Genomic DNA, 22563 nt, shown 5'->3' with positions numbered 1-22563 from the left:
ACACACACACACACACACACACACACACACACACACACACACACGCACCCTTATGAACACTTGACCTTGATGCTAAATTTCTGCCTGTTTGGCCTCCAGACTGGGGTTGGTGCTTGTTATGTTAGAGACAGCCCGTCCCTGTCTCTCTCTGTCCCCTGCAGGACCCGCGGGTGTGTTCGGAGCTCCGCTGTGCCTTCCAGCAGAGTCTGGTGTACTGGCAGCACCCCTCCCTGTCCTGGATCTCTCTGTTCCCCCGGATCAACGCAGACAGGAACTTCACGGGGAAGAGCACGCCCTGGGCACAGGACCGGGCTCTGCAGCAAAGCCTTATGACTGAATGGTCAGTTAGTACACACACACACACACACACACACACGAGTCTTGTAAAGGTCTGATACGACTTTGTGTTCTCCAGGTCGGTGAGTCTGTCGTCTCTCTACAGTCTGCTGAAGGCCAGACTCTGTCCCTACTTCTACCTATGCTCCTATCAGGTACCGATGAAGACATCACACATCTTTATGGATTTTAAACACTAGGAATGTTACACTACACTCAACTCCTGATTCATTAAGTTGACTTTTCAACAGAATGAGATGCAGACAAATGAGTCAGAATTCTTCCTTTTTTTCTATAAACTTTGCAAAACAACATATGTGTCCTCTTACCAAAAGTGACACTGAAACTGTATTTTGTCCTTTACAGAAATTCGAATTTTAAATCAAATCCCACATCAAAATAACTAAATAAATAAAAACACTTGTAATAAATCAAAGAAGACGTAGTGACATCTGAAGACAAGTTAGATCAAATGTAGATTTAAAAACTGAAAAAGATTAATTAAAGCATTTTTACACGTTTATATACACATTTAAACCACGCATGCTTACATCCCTACTGGACATACATTGTTTTTTTGAAATGGGATAGTTGCATCTGAAAACACGTTTGCCTTGTTTTGATCGAATGTTCGGGGTGTTTGTCAGTTGACAGTGCTGTTCAGGGCCGCAGGTCTCGGGGGCTCCAGCTCCATCACTGCTTTCATCTCTCCGACAACCAGGGGGCTCCGAGAGGCCATGAAGGCTGAAGGTGAGTCGCTCCCCGCACCTCATCTTCACTGTTCCCAATACGAAGGCTTTTCTGATCTTATACATCCTCAACATGATATTAACTGATGGATGGGTGTCCATCTCACGTCTTCAACTTCTGCAAAATGCTGCTGCTGGCTTTTTAACTAATACATCTAGACGTGCACATATCACTCCCGTTTTCTACACCCTGCGTCGGCTCCCGGTGCGTTTTAGATTTTAAGATTTCATTTTTTGTTTGTTTTTAAGGCTTTAAATGGTCTGGCCCCAGAGTATTTGTCTGAATATGAACTATAATGTTGCCCTCAGTGGGCTTATTTACTAGCTACCTAAGAAAGAAAGACAGAAAGAAAGAAAGAAAAAAAAAAAAACTAAATGCTGAGGGAACAATACTATGTTTTTTCATGTTGGTTTAAAGCGGTAGGCCTAAGCACCCCCACTAAGATGGAAAAAGTTTTAATCAGTAAGGGAATACAGTGTGTCGGGGGAATATAACATCTACCCCAGCGGGGTGGGAACAGAGGCAGAGGGGCCGCAGGGTTAGCTAACAGTAACTTTTCCCAGACAGCGGAGTTGGATTGGACTTTTTTGCTCGCCAATTGAAATAAAAATTCAAATAATTGCACAGCCCTACCACATATTTTACCACCTTCCTCCTCAAGGCACTTGCTTAATCTGACCATAATCCATAATCAAAATACTGTAGATCTCTGCCACTTTCCTCCAACTTTTGGGACCACCACGATGCCAACCGAGGGGCACGGACTATGTTGTGTTCAGTTTTACATGGAATGTCGGAATTTCTGGGTTTCCAGTCGGAAACCCAGAATAAAACAGGTCTATGGTTGGAAATGTCAACTCTGAAAGATATAATGTTATTTGCTCTATGAAAGACATTGACAAAGACAAAAACTAAAGACATCTAATTTAATTTTAGTTAGTTTTGCAAACAGACATTACAGTTGCCTTGTTTTGTTTTTATTTCAGTTTATGACAATGTTTTTTTCCCACCTAGTTTTTGTTATTTCGTTCATTTCCTTTAACGATGACAACCTTGGCCCTACCTGAGCAGCATGTGGACTTGTTTTTCATTTTGGCTCCCAAGTGAAGAGGTTGGAACAGCCTGTTGCAGTATATACTGTAGTGTTTATTTGTAAAATATTTTACCAAGTTCTTCAAAGATCTAGCCTCTAAATCTTGCTCTCTAGTTGCACCAGATTGATGCATTTTACTTTAATAAGTACAGAACTATCTCCTAGGGTCATCTCCCCTGGACCTTCCACAGGGTCCTGGCTCCAGCCCCCACTGGCTCACAACATTTATGTAAAAACACTGAAATGGGTCCAACTTTCAGCCCTTCACATATTCATGTAAAAACACATGTAGAAGACAGAATTAAACACATCTAGGTTAAACAGCAAAGGGCAGCAAAAAATTACATTTAGTTACTCTACTCATTAACTGTATAACACTCTTTCTATGAGGCTCTTTTGGCTTTGACAAAAGAATCTCTCCAGACTCTCCACCAAAATGTTTTTTTCTTTTCCCAGTGTGGTGTCTCTCTCTGAACACATACAGTATTTAAAATTTAAGGCTGCTTGACTCTGGGTTGTTCATGAAGAATTATGCAGATGAGATACAATAATTCAGAGCCACAGGGTAACCACTTTTGGAGCCTTTGTGCTTGTTTCCAAAGATGTGATGACGTTTTCTGCCTCGCAGAAACACCACTATGACTATAGCTCTACATTAATGCAATGATGTTGTGTTCCTGTTCAGGTATCGAGTTCAGTCTGCCTCTGGTGGAGAAGAGGAGCAAGGAACAACACAAGCTGAACAAGGAGACAGAGTGAGTCTGCTGCCTCCACTCTACACTAAACCTGTGGCCCTACACTACACCTGTGGCCCTACACCACACCTGTGGCCCTACACTACACCTGTGGCCCTACACTACACATGTGACCCTACACTACACCTGTGGCCCTACACTACACCTGTGGTCCTACACTACACCTGTGGCCCTACACTACACATGTTTCATTTAATTGTGTGGATGATACATTTTGCAGCCTTCTCTATCAGGTAAATACAGTATTCTTGGGGGGACAATATGGTGTTGAAGAATTCTTTAAGAAGCAATACCGCAGGCCAAGCCATCGGCCCGTTCCAAACAGGCACTGTTCTAACCCAAACCCTATCAAATGAAAGTCAACAAAGTCCAATCTAATTGATATTTATTTGAATTGTAGGTTTTGTGAGCTGAAAGGGGGTGAGGACAGTCCGGCGGCTGATGAGGAAGAGGACGGTGATGATGAAGACGGCAGCTTTTCCTGGCTGAAGGAGATGGGAGTTGAGGATAAAATCAAGAAGCCAGACAGCATCTCCATTCAACTGTATCCTCCTGCTGCTCTCAGTCTCTGCTCTTGCACAACTAACACATAGAAATGCAGGGATGAATGGATTAGTTGTCAAGTATATTAAATTAATCTCCCGACTATTTTGATAACTGATTAAACATCTTGAGTCATTGTTTTATGAAAAATTACTCATTTTGTTTAGAATTTTCTAATTTCCTCTCTCCTCTTTGACAGTTAATTGAAAATCTTTGAGTTGTAGACAAAATAATCTTGGGCTTTGGGAAACTCTTATCCCCATTTTAGGGACTAAGCAACTCATCCATTCACCCAGACAATAATCCACACATTAATCCAAGATGAACATAACTGTTATAGTCGGCCCTTAGAGAAGAATGAGTGACCCCTTGACTCATGGTGCAGTCGTAAAGAGGGTCAGACGGTGTGTGTTGACCACCGGCCCGAGTCGCTGGTGTGTGTGGACGGCTCACACACCTTCACCCTCATCAACTTCCTGATGAGCTGTAAGAGTCTGGTGGCGGCCGCCGGCTCCCAGGCCGGACTACCCCCGACACTGCTGGCCCCCTGCGCCTTCAGAGGGGCCACCATGCAAACACTTAAGGTAGGCATAATAGTTGATGTCTTGATGAATAAGTCAATAAAGGGAAAATGAAATCATTTATGTACAGGTTAGCCCAGTGCTGTTAACCGTAATGACTCTGTTGAACGATGTCGTAATGCGTTAGCTAGCTAACATTATACACCCAGCATTAGCTACTTGTCATCCAGTACCTTGTAGTAGCCTAACGTTAAGCTGGATCAATCAATATTGAAATCCATCAATATCAATAAATAAGATCTCTGCTGTATTACGGTGTTGTAAGTGGCATGTAGTCTATGACAAAATGATGCCATGTGGCAGAAAATAAGCTGTATTATGGTTACTGAATATTGTTACTAATGTAACATTGAATGATTTACAATTACTTCATGTCATCTGGGTTCCGGTGCTTTGACGGAAACGGAGACGGTTTAGATCTGAGTCTTAATCAGGGTTGTCTTATATGTGGACCAATACGGTATTAATCTGAGTTAAATGAGAAGGAAACCTTTCTTATTGTCTCCGTGTTGGCAAGGTTGACGGTGAGGCGCGCCTCGTCCAAGCGGCTGAACAGAGCACTGGAACCATGTGTCAGAACACACTACGTCCTCTAAATAAACTGTACAACCTTACAAATCTCCCAGAACTTTGGCCATCAACCTTTGAAAAGTTGGACCGTGCATTACGCAACCCAAAAGGCATGACCTTGTAGGAGTTGCGCTCATTTGGCGTTATGAACGCAGACACTTTGACAAGATCTTATAATGAAAAATTACTATGAAAATCATTGGTTAAATGTAATTTTCCATTTGGAAACCAGACCTGCCGATATCATTTCAGTAGCTCAAACTTGTTTAGGTCCTAGGCATAGCCTACCTGGTCAATGCAGTCTTCCAGCCACAATAGTAGAAAGGAATGTGGTTTAGTCTGCATTTACCTTGCATATATTGGTACAAAGCCTGGTGGTGTTGTACGATTAAGGACCCATCAGGCAAGGTGATGCCCAACTTGAGGAAGAGTGCTCGGCAATTCCATCGTCCAATATGTACGTCACTTCAGCGTCCAAATGGGACTCTGTTCTTTAGACGGCCTTGCAAAACGGGTCACCGCCTTTGGGAACAACGAAAACACAACGTTTAACATTATATTTAATTTTTTTGTCTATATTTTAGACAATAAAACAGCGAGTCCATGAGTTTTCCATGAACACCACAATGAATGGAGCTTTGCGCTGAACGCAGTAGCCAGTTCTCTTAATTCATCCATGATTTGACTAGCATAAAACTGTCATAAGTCTGTCAAACCGGCTGGTCGCCGGTCCTGGCCGATCACGTAACAATCGACCAATTCCGGTTACCATCTGGTCAATTACTGTGTCTCTCTCTCTCTCTCTCTCTCTCTCTCTCTCTCTCTGTGTTTCTTTTCAGGCACGCAGTGTGAATGTGAAGAGCCAGGTTGGTTCTACCTTCCACGACATCAGCAGTCTGGAGATCACAGGTATATTATGTGTGTTTCATATTTACTGAACATCTGAAGTCTTAGGTGGAGCGCTCTTTGGAGGTCCCCTAATGTAATTTCTCCTGTCTTTTAGGACCGATCCTTCCCTCGTCTCTCCACGCCATCACTACTCTCCTTCGACCTGCACAGAAAGGAAACTTCTCGGCTGCTCTTTACACACACACCCCCACAGCCGTCATGAACTCTGACTCACCCACCGCCACCATGAACACACACACACCCACCGCCACCGTGAACACACACACACCCACGCTGCAGCAGGTAAGACGGCTTTCTGTACACAGATTTTGATTATATTCATTCAGTTGGTTAAAGGGCACCGAGCACATTAATACAACACATGATTCTACATGGGTTAACAATGCCAGAGTTGACCAAAAGGCTGTGTGTTAATGTGTAGTCCCCTGGTCTCACTGTTAAAAAGGCTGTCTTTAAATACAAAGAAACAAGACAACACAAGCACAAAACAATACAGCACTGAAGCAAAAAGATTAGCAATAAAACAAAGAGCAGAAAAAGAAGCTAAAACTAAGGAGATTCGAAAAGACTCATAGAGAGTGCAAACTACATACCTAAAAAATAGTTCTAATGCTGACATGTAAATGTGTTTTTAGCTGCTTAGTAAAGTACTTGTGTTGAATTGTCTGTCTCTCTGTCTGCAGAGTCCTGTTGGGTCTGTGGACCTGTCCGGCTGTGGTCTCCATCCTGCCGCCCTCCAGCAGCTCCAGCAGACCTCGGGCCTGGGGAAGACGGCTCTGACTCACATCAACATGAACAACTACAGCTACACCTGGAAGAACTGACTGTCTGCTCGGAGTCTTCTTTTAAAATACAAACTGTCTTCCTCTTTTTTAAAGTAAATGATCACATTGTTCTGACTTTTAAACGTTAATTAATGCATTGTTTACTTACCTTCTTTGAAAATGTTTTTAATTGCTTGTAATTGGTTTTATTTTCAGTTTTAATAAATCAAATATTTTTAAATGCATACTGCACATTCTGTGAAATGTTTTGAGGGTTGGTAATTTTGAAGTTGCATGTCAAGATTGTATGTTACTAATATTAGTTTTTAGTATCTCTTTTTCATCCGGTCACAGGAATAAGCTGGCAGTGATATTTGCCAGCCGCCATTAAAACTCAAAGAAGAAAATTTACTTCATTTGTAAAGCGCCTTCTGAACATATAATACAAATAGATGGTTGAAAGCAGCATCATATGAATATAACGTGAACACAAGTCTATATCTATGACCTTCCACTTTTGGGATTGAAACATGGAAATAAATAAGTATTGATACAGGCTAAATAAATGAATCAATTGGGAACAAACCAAATCAAAGAAGTCTTAAAAACACAAGTGCTAATTATAGTGCTAAAAGAGAGCAAAACACAATTCAACTCCTTGATTCCAAGGTGAATGAAGTACTACTAGCAAGCTACTGCATAATGTTTACGTGCATTAATAATGTGATAACATGTAGTTCAGTAATCCTCAACCCCAAGCTGTGTATTTCAAGAGTATTGAGAACCTTCAGGTTTTCACATGTAGAAATAGCTTGTTTTCAGTGCATTCTCTCGCTTACGGCCATACCACCCTGAACACGCCCGATCTCGTCCGATCTCGGAAGCTAAGCAGGGTCGGGCCGAGTCAGTACTTGGATGGGAGACCGCCTGGGAATACCCGGTGCTGTAAGCTTTTTCATCACCAGAGGGCGCTGCTGCTACCTCTTCGCTGGAAGCAGAGCTGACAAGGAGACTACAGAGGACGCAAGTATTTTTTTCTTGGAAGCAACATCTTTATTTACAACTGAAATAAGCAATCTTACAGTGTTCAACAATTCAAGTAGCAGTTCAAAGTGCTTGCAGTTTGACCACATCAGAACTAAATACTATATTCTGGATGATGCAAATTCACAGATCCCGACAAGTCACCTAAATCTCATTAAAGACAGTGGTAAAAACAATGGAGAAATAATTACAGTAATGAAAAATAGAAACATGGAAAGAAATGAAAGTATTCATAAGTATGGCAACAGGGTCCGTGTACGTTTTGATCGTTTGTTTTTTCCGTTTGAACCACAAAACAAAATAACGAGAAAACCACCGTTTGTCGTTTGTCGTTCCCAACCAAAAACAAAGAAACGATGAAAAAAAGAGCCGTTCTCCCGTTTTGGTTTCTGAATTCAAAAAACGAAAAACGACTAAAGCAATTTCAAATAACGGTCCGTTTTAGTTTTTTTGAAATTCTTATTTTCATTTCTCCGTTTGAAGATCTACATTGAAAGAATACGGGAGAGGATTAGGGCCACTGGTGAACATTTTTTCTGAGTTCTGACTTTTTTCTCAGAGTTTTGACTTTAAAGACTTTAAATTCTGACTTTATTCTCAGAATTCTGACTATAATCTCAGAATTCTGAAAAAAGTCAGAACTGACAATAAAATTTCACCAGTGGCCCTAATCCTCTTCCGTATTTTTATGAACCTGGACTGAAAGAAATATGTCAGCAACAGTAGTTCATTACAGTTATTTAATATCGTGCCTATCCACGTACACATCCCCAGCCCTGTTTAATTAGCTTATTGTGGGGTTCAATACAGTTGGTAATATAGGGTTGTTACAGTTAGCGCTATATTAAATAATTACATTAATATTTAATGTGGTTTCCACCGTAGTGGACCGGACTGTCCCCCTTTCTACCAGCAGATGGCATTATTTAAATGACTGACTGTATTGTGCCTGTGGTAACTGTTTCAAATCAAGATTACTCATACACACGTATTTATGGTTGTTCATTTCATTTTTTATTTTTTTTATTTATAGTTTATAGTTATCATCATCATTCCCTGTCCTTTAGGATCATACTGTCCTTTAGGATCCTTTGGGCTCCGCGCATGCACCTCACCTCACCGATATCACTGATGCTCGGGAGATGGGTACCAATGATCCTCTGAGCAGTTTTAATCTCCCGCTGCAGAGCCCTCAGGTCCTGGTCTTGGTCCTGGTCCTGGTCCTGGTCCTGGGCCGTGCACATCCCATGCCAGTTTGGGATGTTTCCAGTCAGGATGCTTTCTATTGCTCCTCTGTAAAAGCTGAATTTGGCCTTCTTATACTTCCTCAAGGAATCCAGTCGTTCTTGAGCTTTTTTCACCAGCGTAGAGATGTGAGACGACCATGTCAGGATCTCTCTGATTCCCAGGAACTTGAAACTATTTCACCAGTTCCTCCTCAGCACCACTGATGTAGTCAGGAGTGTGTGTAGTTTTTATTTTAGGAGGGTTGTTGTTGGGGGGGGGGGCAGTTAAATTGAGTTATGTTCATCTGTTGCTGACCATCGTGGTGATGTTATTTTTAGGCAAATTATAGATTATTAAATTGTTCAAATTTGTATAGCTAAGAGTTATTAAAACAGGTAGCTAGCATTTGAATATAATTATTTAGTTTGAAGTTTCCTACATATGGGTGGTGGGGGCTCCTTTTCTATTTCAGCCCTTGCCCTTTACAAGTTTGCACACGGGCCTGATGCAGAATGGCCCCTCCAATGGTAAACAAATGTAAACTGTAGCTTATTTAATACGTGTGTGTAATGCTCTGCAAGGCCTCAAGTGTGCATTGTATTTCAGGATATTTCAGTATATTTTGCAGATGACAAGAAGACACCCTGCCTGTTTACATGTTACATGTCACACATGGCCTGTTCTGCCCCTCCCCCGTCAGGACTTTTCTCAACTCGCTGCCCAAATATGTGAAAGTCAATCCGAGCCGTTGCGCTGCGCGAGCCTGTTATTTCGAACTGGACACCGTCATGGCGGGAGCATCGAGCAGCTCCAGAGAACTCCGCGAGGATCCACCCCGCTATCCGTAAAAACAACGCTGCTGTGGAGGAGCTCGAGCTCCGGGAGACTCTTTGTTTTTCGTCGTGCCCGTCGAGCCTCACATGTCGCTCCCGGTTGTGTTGCCGGGGTCTTGCTGTCCTGTTATCGGGGCTTCTCAGCTCGCTGAGCCGTCTTACCGAAACCGACCCCGGGGGTTGTCCGCCTCTTCGCGGACTGCCAGCGGCGGTTCTCGGCTGCTGCTGCCCGGGCGGCCGCTGCTCTCGCTGGGCTTGTTGCAGCTGCTTCTCGGCGGCTCCATGGTGGCGCTGTGCTTTGGAGCTCTGTCCCTCAGCAACTCACCCCCAATCCGAAATTCGTGTCCCTTCTGGGCAGGCTCCTCGGTAAGTTACCCCCTGGCTTGTGTATCACCAGTGTGTATGACATTTCATGTTTTATGACAATTGTGCCTATTTCAATTGGCTAAGTAATGTGAATACACCCTACAGATGGGCAAGGGCAGTTTTATATTTACCATTTTAAAACGGAAACGACGACAAAAATAAAACACTAACGTATCGCAAAAACATATGAGCTGCAGCCACTGTGACTGGTTCCATTAATACTGTCACCCAGTCGGGTTCAGGGATATGACATAATGATTCCTCGAGGATCACGTTACTGTAAGAGCCATTGGAGTGCTAGTTAGCCTACTATTTCACTGTAGTGTGCGCAGTACAGGTCTCTGTCAAAGAAAACGACACCCTACAACACAAGACACTTCTGGGGTTAATTATCTGCAGTTACACCGTCCAAAGGCTGCAGTCTGACAGACACCTACAGATTTATTTCGAAGAAAAAACAAAGACAAATGGTAGAATTACGTATTACCCAAACAAACTGCATGACACAGTTTACACACCTGCTTCTACTGTAGTTGTGCACACAGTAGCCTACGGAAGTCAAAGATGAAGCACATGAGCACATGTGCAATGAATGGCTATTAGCAACATTTCAGGTGTGCTCACTTTCAATTTGACAACCAAATAAAGGGATGTAGATAATGAACTGTCAGATTATTGTTTTTCAATGACAGATGAATGTTTTATAGGGACTTGGTCTCACAAAATAAAACCACTTGTAACAAGACACTTTTTCAAAGGCAGTTTCATTCAGGGGTCAGTTGGAGACATTAGGACTTGCAGTTTGACTTGTATGCACCTAAGAAAGACCTGCCACCTGACTTGACATTTTGACTTGTCTCGACTGACTTAAAACGTGCGTTAAAAAGGCTTGTGGTTGGACTTGTTCAAATGCAAATGTCCTTTTAACAGGGTTCATTTTAGAGACCTGAAAGACTTGCAGCTTGACTTGTATGTTACTCATGAAGACATGGGACTCTACTCCACACAGCTGTTGTCTGCCGTCCCTGTGACATGAACAATATATTCAATAAATATGCAGGATGTAGAGCTGGGCACTGTATCAATATTCTGTTGATATCATGATATGAGACAAGATATCGTCTTAGATTTTGGATATTGTAATATTGTAGGCCAATATGACATAAGGGTTGTCTTTTCCTGGTTTAAAAGTCTGCATAATAGTAAAGTTATGTCATTTCTGAATTTACCAGACTGTTGTAACTGTTCTATTATTTGCCATTACCCACTTAGTTATTATATCCACGTTACTGATGATTACTTATCTAAAATCTCCTTGTATAAGTATTTTGTAAAAGCACCAATAGTCATCACTACAATATCGTTGTGATATCGATATGGAAGTTTTTGGTCAAAAATATCGTGATATTTGATTTTGCAAGACAGATGTGCATTATTTTACTTAGGTCAGCGTTTTTTCTCATGCTTCCAGTCAAAAGCATGAGAAAAAACAGAGGCTTGGAGAAACAGATGTAAGATGTAAACCAAATGCTGGACTATTACAGACAATTGGCATCTTTCACAAAACATTTTATGATCACTAGTTATAATAATAACCCCCCGCCCCATCTCATTCTCCTGCCTTTCCAGTCTGTGGAGAGGATTAAATGCCCTTAGCTTCTGCAGAGAATGCCTCTTTGCACATGTTATGTATCTCCATCAATTGAAAGCTATTAAGGGATAAAGCTTCTCACTATCCTCTCCAGTCTCTGCTGCAGCATTCCTGTGTTTCACACCGTTTGTAACACAGGACAGTACGCTGTGCTATTGTAGGGCAATGATTACTGCCAGGAAGCTGCCAAACATGGATGTTGGTGGCCTGTATCATGGACTGTGGTGGAGAGAGGGGGAAGCTGTATATTTTTAGTATTGGGGGTTGAATTTCTTCAGAGTTGGTGACTTCAGTTTTCACAGGGAACTCAGATCTCTGAGCCAGGAAATGGCCTCAAGGAGGACACTCATGGACAACTGGCCAATTTATGGTACTAGCCCCATTAATGCAGATGTCCCACATTCCAGGATGTGGCCTGCTTAGTCAAACACACACACACACACACACGCACACACACAATGTTTTTGCAGGTTTGCAGAGACGCTGAAGGGCATGTTAAAAAGTAACAATTGAGATTTATGAGCAGAGCTCAGATTGGGTTAGGTATGTGCATATATATATATCTGTTTGTAGGGTTCTACGTTGCACCACATGAACATATTTTTCTCCATGTGTTCCCAGGTCATACTGTCAGGCATTGTGGGCCTCACAACATGGAGAAGGCCCATGCTCTTACTGGTAAGGGATATGGTCTTGGTACCTTCTATAAAGTAGTAGTTACAGTCATAACAATGTTGTGTTGCTGTTAAATAATCACCTAGGTATGTCCAACCATGTTCCACTGAGAGCTAACAACCTGGAGGTTTCCATCGCCCCCATCTATTGATCAGCACTCCTTCAGGGGGAGACTCAATCAATCAATCAATTGTTAAGTGAAGTTAAAGCAAACTTTTGAAATGAAATGCAAATTAGTTCCAGGATCAACTGCTTTGGAGCAAAAATTGATAGACTTGGTTCAATTGAGAAAGTTTTAAGAGCTCTTTTACGTCAGCTAGTGTTGGCCATGTTTCATGTCCAAAGTTAAAGACGATTTATTGTAATGACTCTAATGCAGCAGCAAGACGCTGGCAGGAAACAGCTGATTGGTCATGTGAGTTAAATGTTCACTACATTGGGTCTTTCCATATCCCATTTAACGCATCATCTCTTTTTCCACATTCCACAAAAACGGCCTCCAGCGTTTCCTGCAGTTGAGGAAGTTTTATCAAATTTGGGCGTTTCCATTAGGCTTTTTTAATGGAATACTTCAAAATGTGCATCAAAATACATTTATGGAAACACAGCTAATGAAAGCAGCTGCACTAGTGACCAGTTGGAATAAAAACAACTGCGGATGGCTGGCTGTCTGTGGAACATGATTTCACACATCAGATGTAAAAAGACAGATATGGAGAAGTGTATTTAAATAGGAGTTTCTTCCAAATCCCCCACAACTGATCAGCCAGAATACTTAATGAAGGGTGCCATGGGCGGGAGGGAGAAAAGGTAATGCATACTTTACACAGGAAAACCTACTCAAAACTAAAAAAGCTAATTAACAAATCTGTAAAGACTGGAAAAACATGAAGATGTAAAAAAAAAAAAAAGACATGGAGGCATAATAGTTCAAACTCTGCAGTTTTGGGGACAGAGCCTGCTCCAGGCTACCTCCCCCCTAGAGATCCGCACCTCTGAGTCCCTGACCATCTTCCGGTCCCCCTTCCAGACCCATCTCTTCACCTCTGCCTACCTGTAGCCTCCCCCCCCCCCCCACCATCCTTTTCATCTGTGCCTGAATCTGGTTTTGTTTTGTTTAGTTGTGCATGGTTTGTTATCTTCCTGCCCCGTAAAGCAGCTTTGAGTTCATGAAAAGCGCTATATAAATTCTAAAAAAATAATAAAGTCAAACCGTTCCTTTGGATGCTTTATGTGGGAGGTCACCCATACCAAGCTACCAGCTCCACCTGTGTTGTGATAATTACCATTTCTGATAGATTTAGTGACACTGGTGGTTACCATGGTATCAGCAAGTGTGGTTTAATACTGCAGTAAAGAGTGGTTGAGCAGCCACAAGCAGCTTGTGTATCTGTACATTCCAGCCCAACAAACCCAGTTGTAATGGAGAAGTCATTCAATAATTATACCAACCTCCATCTGTCAGTAGTAAGGTGTTGCTCCACCCAGCAGCAGGACAGTAAAAGGAGGTGGTCATGTTGCTAGGCAGATGGAGATCTGAGATGGCTGCTCCCCTCGGTCCCATCCCTGCCCGCAGCATTTAACCCTGATCTGCTGTTTGGTTTACCGCGCAAGGTAGTCTTTATCCACGACGCGTTGTGGTGTCGCCGGAAATTCCGCTGGATGTCCGTCCCCGTCCTCTGTCTCTGTGTTGGCGTTCTAACCTCTGCCTCTTACCTGGTCCTCAGATCTCTGCAGGGTAAATCCAGACAGCTAGCTAGACTATCTGTCCAATCGGGGCTTTCTGTTGACAACTAAAACTACTTCTGAAAGTACACATGTTCCACCAAAACAAGTTCCTTCCTGAGACTATATAGCAGAGGCACCGTGGCTCCGTCCGGCGCTTGGCACCGCCCATGATGATTGTGATTGGTTTAAAAAAATGCCAATAAACCAGAGCAAGTAAAGAACACTACAGGATGTCACACAAATAGACCGTTTCATTGGCTTTTGGTGTTAGTTGAAAGAAAATTTCAGTAGAAAACTGCACATTGAAATGTAACTGTCATTCTTTTTTTAGTGCAGACGTTTATATTCAATTCAATGTCTAATTTGTTCAATAGAAGAACGTTGGTAATGATTTCCTTGCATTGGATCTTGAAGTCTGACAGCAGCAGAACTGAGCACACTTTAATATCTGTTCATTTATTGAAATATTCCTCATATGGTGCAGCCCTAGAATTGATATTGTTTGGACAACGTTACGATATTCTCTGTAATCACAAAGTCAGCCCCGGTACGATTTTTGATTTAATTCATGGGCCTGAGATATCATTAACGGCCATCTAACACATCCAGTTCTATTTAAGTCAACTCACAAAAAGCAACTAAAATGTGATTTGTTGTTTGTTTTATTACTGAGCTTTTTTAGACATTTAAAATGAAAAAAAAAACGATTTCTTTATAATAAAAAGAATAAATATAAAGTGGGACTTTCAAAATAAAGGCACATTTCAAAGTTATTAGATTGTTGATCATTGAATTGATCCAGTATCATGTATTCTTTCAGTACCTAACATAATAACATTACATTTGAAAATGGCTTTTACCTCAAAAAGAAATTATTCAGGGCTTCCTCAAAATGTTAGGACTTAAAAAGTCTTAAAATTCTATATCTATTCATTTCTTTACTTTTAATTTTCCTATGTCCATGTAATGCTGCCTCTGATGCTCTTTTTTCATTCTGTGGTGTTGTAGCTCTTTCTTTTGCTAGTCCAAATGTAATTTTCCTGTATTATGACTTCAAATGAGACCAACTTGCAACTTGTATCGCAGCCAATCAGCTTCCATGTTATTGGGGGGGAATTGTTGGGTCTTTATAAATTATAGAGTGTGGTAAAGTGTCTCGAGATAACTTTAGTTTTGATATGACACTGGTTCTCTGATTTTCAACAAATGTAGTGTATTAAGACGTTTATGAATAGAATCATTGAAAATTACCAAAATGGACTCACGCGCTGGACCTCACCTATTATTATTATTATCATCATTATAATTATTTAATAGAAGGGCTGCACAAAAATTATTTTTTATCTTCATGATGATATCAACTTGCGCAACATACTGTACATATCCAGAAAGACACTCATAAAAGACATTTTTGTTAGTTGAAAGAAAATAGGAGTAAAAAACTACACTTTCAATGTTAAGTCTCATTGGGATTGTAAAACAGAAATTAAAGAGATTTTATTCTTCAGCTGGGGGAAAGTACAAGTTTATAAATTGAAAACACATATTTATGTGAATTAGGGCTTGGTTTATGTTGTGATAAAAGGTCTTAAATGTCATGTAGAATGGCCCTAAAAAGGTCATAAAAAGTCTTGGTGAAACCTGCACAAACCTGGGATTTGAGTGTGTCCCTCCTGTCTGTGTGGTCCATGCTACATTGCATCATGTTTATTCAACTTTTTTTTGTACTGAGTATGTCCACAGGGTTGGACACAAGTTTTTAAACCACAATAATCCATCTTCCCTTCCTTTTTCATCCACCCCCCTCTCCCCATCCCTCCATCTCCAGGTCAATGTGTTTGTCCTGCTGTCTGTGGTGTGTGTGCTCCTTAATCTGGCTGGATTCATCCTGTGCTGCCAGGGCGCCCAGCTGGTTTCCAGTATGACCAGCTGCCAACTGGTGAGCCTCTTACCCGTTTGTCCCTGTCTGGTTTGGGTCTCAGCATTTGTAGATTGCGCTTTCTCTTCTTCCCTCTGTTCTTCCTGTGGTGAGTCTATAGAAAATGACATCATGCTTACTAATTTGATACTCCATCTTGAACCAGTTCCCCGTGGATAGAACATGGCAATTAAAACAGAGTATAGTGATTTAACATGGAAATCACTTTTTATCATTTCATCCCTTTGGATGGGAATGAATCACTGGCTCACTGGCCAATAGTGCGTAGGGACGGAAATCAAGATCCGGGTCCAAATTGTCCGATCCATCAGAATCATATGCCTCTGAGTTTATCAGTTTCTTTTTATCGATGTCGGCATGTTTTTATGACAGATGCGCATCACAAAACAATGACATTATCTGAATCATGTGTCTGCTCTGCTGGAAACAAGAAGGAGTCATGACCCTGTTTATTTATATATACTTTTTAAAGATTACTTTTCCTTTTCTCGCTTTCTTTCTTCATTCTTTATTTTCTCCCCTCATTTAAATGTTCCATTCACCTGTGCCTTTTTCATAGACTGTATGTTTTTATTTCCTATATACTACCTTTTTTGTTGCATTACATCAGGAAACCCAACATGCCAAGCCCCCTGGGGTTTTCTGGGTTTCCTTAGCAAGTTTTAAAAACTTTTTAAAATTGTACGTGTATTTAACATCTTGTTTTTAACATGTGCTAAATAAATGAATCAAATGTCAGAGAGGAATAAATGGTTCAAAGTGTGGCTTCATTTCCCAAAGAAACATGACAGCAATGCTCCAGCAGCTGATGTCTGTAAAACAACATAATGACAGCAATGAGCTACATGGCTTATGCCATGTCTTAATTACGCACCAATGCCACTGCTTCACAGTGGTTACCTAGTGTTGATATTAGTGCTGCACAATTAATTACAATTTTATCAAAATCGCAGTATGGACTAGCCTGCAAATCTAGACCCAAATCTGAAATGATTAAGGGTCTGGCATTGAGTAATGAAAGTTGGCCATCTCTTTGCTATGTTAAGACCAACGCAGTTGTTAATTTCCTGTCCCATGCCCACGTCATTTAACCCTTGTGTTGTCTTCCTGTCAACCAATAAAAAAGGTTTTTTTCAACACTATTATTGCCTTTATCTGACATTTTTGCCACTTTTTCAATGTTGTGGGTGCTTTTTTGGGAAAAAACTATAAATGGGGCAAATTTGACCCCAGGACAACATGAGGGTTAAATAGCAAAACACCTCTGCCCATGGGCGTGCTGGTCTTTCAGGGAGATGTGTTCATGTGCATTCTGGGTGAGCTGGTCTTACAGGGAGGTGTGTTCAGGTGCATTCTGGGTGTGCTGGTCTTACAGGGAGGTGTGTCCAGGTGTTTTCTGGGTGTGCTGGTCTTACAGGGAAGTGTGTTCAGGTGAATTCTGGGTGTGCTGGTCTTACAGGGAGGTGTGTTCAGGTACATTCTGGGTGTGCTGGTCTTACAGCGAGGTTTGTTCAGGTGCATTCTGGGTGTGCTGGTCTTACAGGGAGGTGTGTTCAGGTACATTGTGGGTGTGCTGGTCTTACAGCGAGGTGTGTTCAGGTACATGTTCAGGTGACCACGCCATTGACCAACAAAAACCTAAAGTCAATCACGCAGCATTTCATTGTTATTTTAACAGAGCATTAGGAAAATGCTCCTAGGCTCGTGCACAGCGTGCACACTATGCTTGTTACACACACACAGTGCACGCAGCAGCACACACACATGCAAAAGATTAAAAATAAAAATATTGTGGTGCAAATCTGCCATCATAACAGGAATGCACCAAGGTCCAAATGCGCCTGGCTGTTAAAGGGAATGGAAGATTGATTGCATGTTTCACCCGGAACACACCAATGACATTAATGAAGACACTGAGTACAACCATTTTGAACCATGCGCCTGGCGTACTGACCCTTTTTTCCGCCGTTAAACTAACAACGTAGCTGCGCCATGCGCTTAGATTATTAAAATAAGGCCGTATGAAGCATGAGTATTTTAAATAATTCATCATTTGTAAAGCATTGTTCCTACATTTATAGACATTAGTATGTAATCCATAAACACTGTTATAACTGTGTTAAGTTGTGTACCTAATAGGTGACTGTGAGCCGGGTTCAGGCACCGCCAGATGACCCTCCTTTTAGGGGCCGTGGTAATGTGGTTTAGCCGGGAAAAGTGAGCGTCATGCAGCGATGACAGTTAAGTTTAGGCACCAAAACTACAGATAAGTTTAGAAAAAAGATGGTGGTTTGGATTAAAAACACTCCCTTAAAACTATATACATATATAAAATAGAATCAGAACAGTCATCAGATATACAGCAGGAGACATTGGGAAGCTAAGAAGGCGTGCTTTGATATATATTTTGAATAAAAAGGATTATTTCAAATTTTCTACACCTTGCTTTGTGATGGATACAGCTCTTCATTGTCAAAACATTGTGATTATTATTTAATGTTTGTTATGTTATGTCTGCCTCTATGTTGCGCTGCTGACACTGTGCTCTGCGTGATTCTTTCCGATGCTGTACAAAAACCAAATTCCTGCGTCTCTGGTCATATGGCCACAACAGAGTTGCCATCTTAATTTCCCTACTGGGGATCAATAAACCGTATAAATTATTAAATTATTATGATTAACTGGCTGATTGGTTGATTCAGCTGTTTGGTTAATTCTGTACATTGTATTATTTTAAGATACTCCTGATGAAGAGACCTTGGTCTTTGTGGGACATCATGAATTTAGGAATTTTAGAAATCATATCAACATCAACTGTGTGTGTGTGTGTGTGTGTGTGTGTGTGTGTCAGAGTGACGCTGGAGATGTGTGTTACTGCTGCTCCCTCTCATCCAGCCCCAGATGTCCCGAGGAGAAGCTTGAGCTCCACCCGGCCAACTCCTGCAGCACCATGAGGATCCTGCTTAAGGTACGCTATATCTATCCTAAATAAAGTAATTAGTATCATATATATTATGCTATATTATCCATCCTTCTCTGCTGGGCTCACTGGCAGCCGACAAGGGAATACGCCCTGACTACCACTGCCCGCATTCACATCTACTGCAAGACTCACTCATTTGTAGATCACTGCAGACTGGTTACGTTAATCACAGTTAGTGTTTCTGTACACACATCTACTGGTTGGAGAGTGTTTATTTAAAATAATGAAATTTTAGGCAAATTTTAAATTGGCTTTTGTTGATGAAATCCCCAAAGTAGCGGCAGACAGACAGATGTTGCTCCAGGACCAGACCGCCGAACTACAGGTGTGAAAGCTCTCTTAATTCAGGCAAATGACAATGATTAGTCAGGAGGAATAGTGGACTCAGTAAAGAGCACTAGTTTTCAACTGCACCAACACCCGTGTGCTACACACAGTGAAGATTACGCTACAGTCAAAACACAGAACACACACACATCAATGTATTGGTTATGGTCGACTTTAATTAATATTTTCTCTACATTTCCTCCATATATTCAGCTGGTTTAAAGGATGACCAAGTGTTTGCTAATGGTCAGCTGAGTGTGTTGTTGTGTTGGACACAGATATTATTTAATCATGATCTACTGCACTGTACACTTGTTTTTCACCATTGCACACAGAGTCTACCATAGTTTCTCACCTTACCTTGATCGTTGCATTTCTGTGAGTGATATCTATTTTATTCACATGTCTGGTGACATATGTGTTTATATATTAGTTTGTTGTGTTACGGTTGCTACTAGATGCTTAAAATTTCCTTTGGGATGAATAAAGCTATCTACCTACCTGCCTACCCACCCAAACACCTACCTACCACCTACCCTAACCTACCTAGATACAACTGTTCTCCTGCATTATTTCATACACCTCTGATCCATTTCTGCAAAGCAGACACTGCAGCCTGTGGCTATATGGAGCCCTTTCTCTTCTCTAATCGTGAACAATCAATCAAATAGTTGTGTTTGCTATATTTGATCGGACCTGTGTCTTTGTCCTCTCCCAGAAAGTGCTGTTTGCGCTGTGTGCTCTCAACGCTCTGACCACAGCCGTGTGCCTCATGGCTGCTGCCCTGAGATACCTGCAGATCTTCACCGCCAGAACACCGTGTACGGTACGACCAGTGCACAGGCAGCTCTGCTGCTCCAAAGCTACCCTCAATCCTTCTGCATCGGAGATATCCAAATTAGAACTAACATATGAGATGAGGATGTTACTGTGAATACATCTTTCAGTCTCAGTTTTACAAACTGACATATGAAGCAACAGAAGCTCTGAACTCTGCCTCTCTATTGGCTTCTATTAACTGTTTTCTGTCATCTGAGAAGTCAGATGTCTAATATCAGCCATAGCCACATTATGTGCTATCTTTTAAAAATACACCTACCAACAGCAAACTAATGAGTCGGCGTGGGTTGGAGTGAGATTCTTACAGTATGACAACCTTCAGCCAAAATGTCACGCTTTTACACAATTGCAATAACAGCTTTAAAATGTAATATTTTGAAATGTCTGGGTGAAAAAACGACTTTTTTGAACACAATGTATTTTATTTTTTAACACACTGCACAATGGCAGGAAGAGGGATGTCTGTCCTTAACGACTTGTAAAACAACAGCCCGTACCGCAGGAACGCTATGACAGAACATTTTAGTGGTTTTGAAACGGTGACTTGTTCAAACCTTGAAACTGGTAACTGGCCCAGGTCTGCGAATGAGCATGGTTCATTGCCTGCAGTTTGCTGTTAATGATAGCCCCTGGTGATGAGGTTGCTGGTCTTCCTGGGGTTAGTAGTATCTCGTGGGTGTAGTCTGCGTACAAAGTGATATGTCATGGTTTTCTGTTTGCAGTTGGGACTGGAGTGCACACATATTAAAATTATATTTATCTTCCTATCCCACTCTGCAAAAGAAAGCAAATAAGCATATTTTCTGAAATTTTGAACTATTCCTTTAACAACCCATCTTGACTTGCACATGACAGGCTACAAACACCAGCTTCTTCTTCATACTCAGCTTTGAAGTCTTACCTCAAGTTCATTCAGTCCTGATTATTTACATCATCAACAGGGGGTTAAGCACTTTTTGTCCATGTTACATTAAAAGCTGTAGAAAGCCCTGCACCTCGGCTTATGATACCACGTAGATAGTTTGTGTGGTGTCTTTTAATAGTTTGTCTTTAGTTCTAAAGAAGTGCATCTGATTTTGTATTCTTTTTTTTTTATTATTCCAAAAACAAAATCCAACGTAGAGAAACCGCAAACATTTAAAACATTTCTTTGCCAGACAGAAAAAAGCTAATAAAAAAAAACAGCTCTAGCGCATAGTCATAATAACTCTGTCTAGAAATAGATTTTTTTTTTAATCCATAACTTAATAAATGTATATACATCATACATACAAAACAAAACAAACATGCAAAAATGCGTTGGATATAATAGCGTCGAACATGCTGTGTGATGTCACATGTCCCTGCTCTGTGATAGGACGAGCACAGGGCCACAGTTGAACAAAGGGAGGAGCCGACTCAGGTCCCGGATCCAGATGAGTTTGTGGCCCCGGCCCCGCCCCCCTCCTACTTCTCCACTTTCTACTCATACACCCCCCGCCTGGCTCGCCGGTAACGCTGCTCTCCGTCCTCTGTGTTCTTTCCTTTAGTCCTGTTTTCAGTGTTGCTCTGTCACATTAGCTCGATAGAACACGACTTGGCACGGACTATGTGTTTGACTCGTGTGTTTCAGGATCCTCGGTGACAGTGTGATCCCTCTCCCGCATATCTACGGGGCCCGGATCAAAGGGGTGGAGGTCTTCTGTCCTTTAGACCCCCCACCTCCATACGAGGTTGTTGCTGGAAGCTCCACCAATGCAGTCACACAGGTACACTTTAGATCCGCATCCGTTACCTTGGAGCCCAACCCGGACGGCATTTTTCAGTTTTTTAAAGTTGATGAAAAACGGATAACAATATATGGGCTGATAGTAATTGTTAAAGGGTACTTTTGTCTTTTTTAAATCCTTGACCCTATTTCTATGTAAGAGACTGATGGAAACAACCACCTTTGACATTGGTCCAGTATTAAATGAGAATGCTGTAAACGGCATCCACAGACCGGGCTGCAATACAACTCAGATTAATATACTAAGTGTCTGACAACATTATGGAAAGGATCCCTACAGAGATTTTACATTTTGAGACCTTTCTGTATACCAGAAACAGCTGTAAGGTTGCGCCCGCTAAACCCACCAGACTCTATTTAAAAAAACAATACTTTTAGCGTGTATAAAGCCAAAATATGTTTTACATGTAAATTGTTAAACTGTATGTTTGTTTCAACCAAAACTAGAGTTGTGATGGTTGGAAAAGTGGAAAGACAACCCAAAACGACTTTTCATAGTTTTATTTGTTTATGTCAACTTTGAATGAAGTGTAGTTTAGGATGCAAAAATTGCTAAAAATTTTACATAGAGTCTGGTGGGTTTAGCTAACGCAGTTTTACTCATGATTTCATGTTTAAAAAGATCAACCTCCTTTGAAATCCTTTTCATAAAGTTGTCTGACATAGGCATCGGTACCGCTGTTGAATGTTTTTGAAGGATACCCAGCCCTATTTCTGGGCAAAACGATACTAATGTCTGTTTGTTTCAGGAGCCAGACATCGCCCTGACAGAGCTGACTATAAACCCAACTACCTCGGCACCAGGAGCCTCTGTTGGAGGTAGGACAGAGAGTTGGGCCATGTCCCCTAGATTGGCAGTTAACAATGGGGGGGGGGGGGGG

At 41.5% G+C, this 22563-nt stretch overlaps 2 protein-coding genes, 1 long non-coding RNA gene and 1 other non-coding gene across 6 annotated transcripts in view; 3 read left to right on the top strand and 1 right to left on the bottom strand.

The window, feature by feature from the left end:
• The window catches only part of LOC117945458 (protein downstream neighbor of son homolog), a 9017-nt gene extending 2552 nt beyond the window's left edge, over nt 1-6465 (top strand). The window contains exons 4-13 of one of the 3 annotated variants that reach the window (XM_034872941.1): nt 162-340; nt 416-491; nt 984-1086; nt 2865-2934; nt 3335-3478; nt 3863-4061; nt 5468-5537; nt 5632-5819; nt 6221-6380; nt 6445-6465. In XM_034872941.1, coding sequence (XP_034728832.1) covers nt 162-340; nt 416-491; nt 984-1086; nt 2865-2934; nt 3335-3478; nt 3863-4061; nt 5468-5537; nt 5632-5819; nt 6221-6361 — 1170 coding nt within the window. In that variant the 3' untranslated portion in view covers nt 6362-6380; nt 6445-6465. Of the gene's footprint in view, nt 1-161; nt 341-415; nt 492-983; nt 1087-2864; nt 2935-3334; nt 3479-3862; nt 4062-5467; nt 5538-5631; nt 5820-6220 lie in introns of all 3 variants that reach the window. The other 2 variants (XM_034872942.1, XM_034872940.1) reach the window with 2 other exon arrangements.
• Nucleotides 1835-22563, bottom strand: part of LOC117945466 — a 23015-nt gene continuing 2286 nt past the window's right edge. The window contains exons 2-3 of the long non-coding RNA XR_004656818.1: nt 6467-6470; nt 1835-2007 (exon numbers count right to left, since the gene is read on the bottom strand). This is a non-coding gene — a long non-coding RNA (uncharacterized LOC117945466). The remainder of the gene's footprint in view (nt 2008-6466; nt 6471-22563) is intronic.
• Nucleotides 7135-7253, top strand: LOC117945569. The gene has a single exon (XR_004656837.1). It is a non-coding gene; the product is annotated as a 5S ribosomal RNA (ribosomal RNA).
• fam189a2 (family with sequence similarity 189 member A2) overlaps nt 9075-22563 on the top strand; it is a 17051-nt gene continuing 3562 nt past the window's right edge. Inside the window, exons 1-8 of the mRNA XM_034872943.1 lie at nt 9075-9771; nt 12044-12100; nt 15654-15764; nt 18616-18732; nt 19793-19900; nt 21272-21405; nt 21527-21662; nt 22432-22501. Of these exons, the coding sequence (XP_034728834.1) occupies nt 9493-9771; nt 12044-12100; nt 15654-15764; nt 18616-18732; nt 19793-19900; nt 21272-21405; nt 21527-21662; nt 22432-22501 (1012 nt within the window). The 5' untranslated portion in view covers nt 9075-9492. The remainder of the gene's footprint in view (nt 9772-12043; nt 12101-15653; nt 15765-18615; nt 18733-19792; nt 19901-21271; nt 21406-21526; nt 21663-22431; nt 22502-22563) is intronic.

Source organism: Etheostoma cragini, chromosome 5, assembly GCF_013103735.1.
Source record: "Etheostoma cragini isolate CJK2018 chromosome 5, CSU_Ecrag_1.0, whole genome shotgun sequence".
Taxonomy (NCBI): Eukaryota; Metazoa; Chordata; class Actinopteri; order Perciformes; family Percidae; genus Etheostoma; species Etheostoma cragini.
Note: the sequence above shows the minus strand (reverse complement) of the source record. Positions and strands in the feature narration are given on the sequence as shown.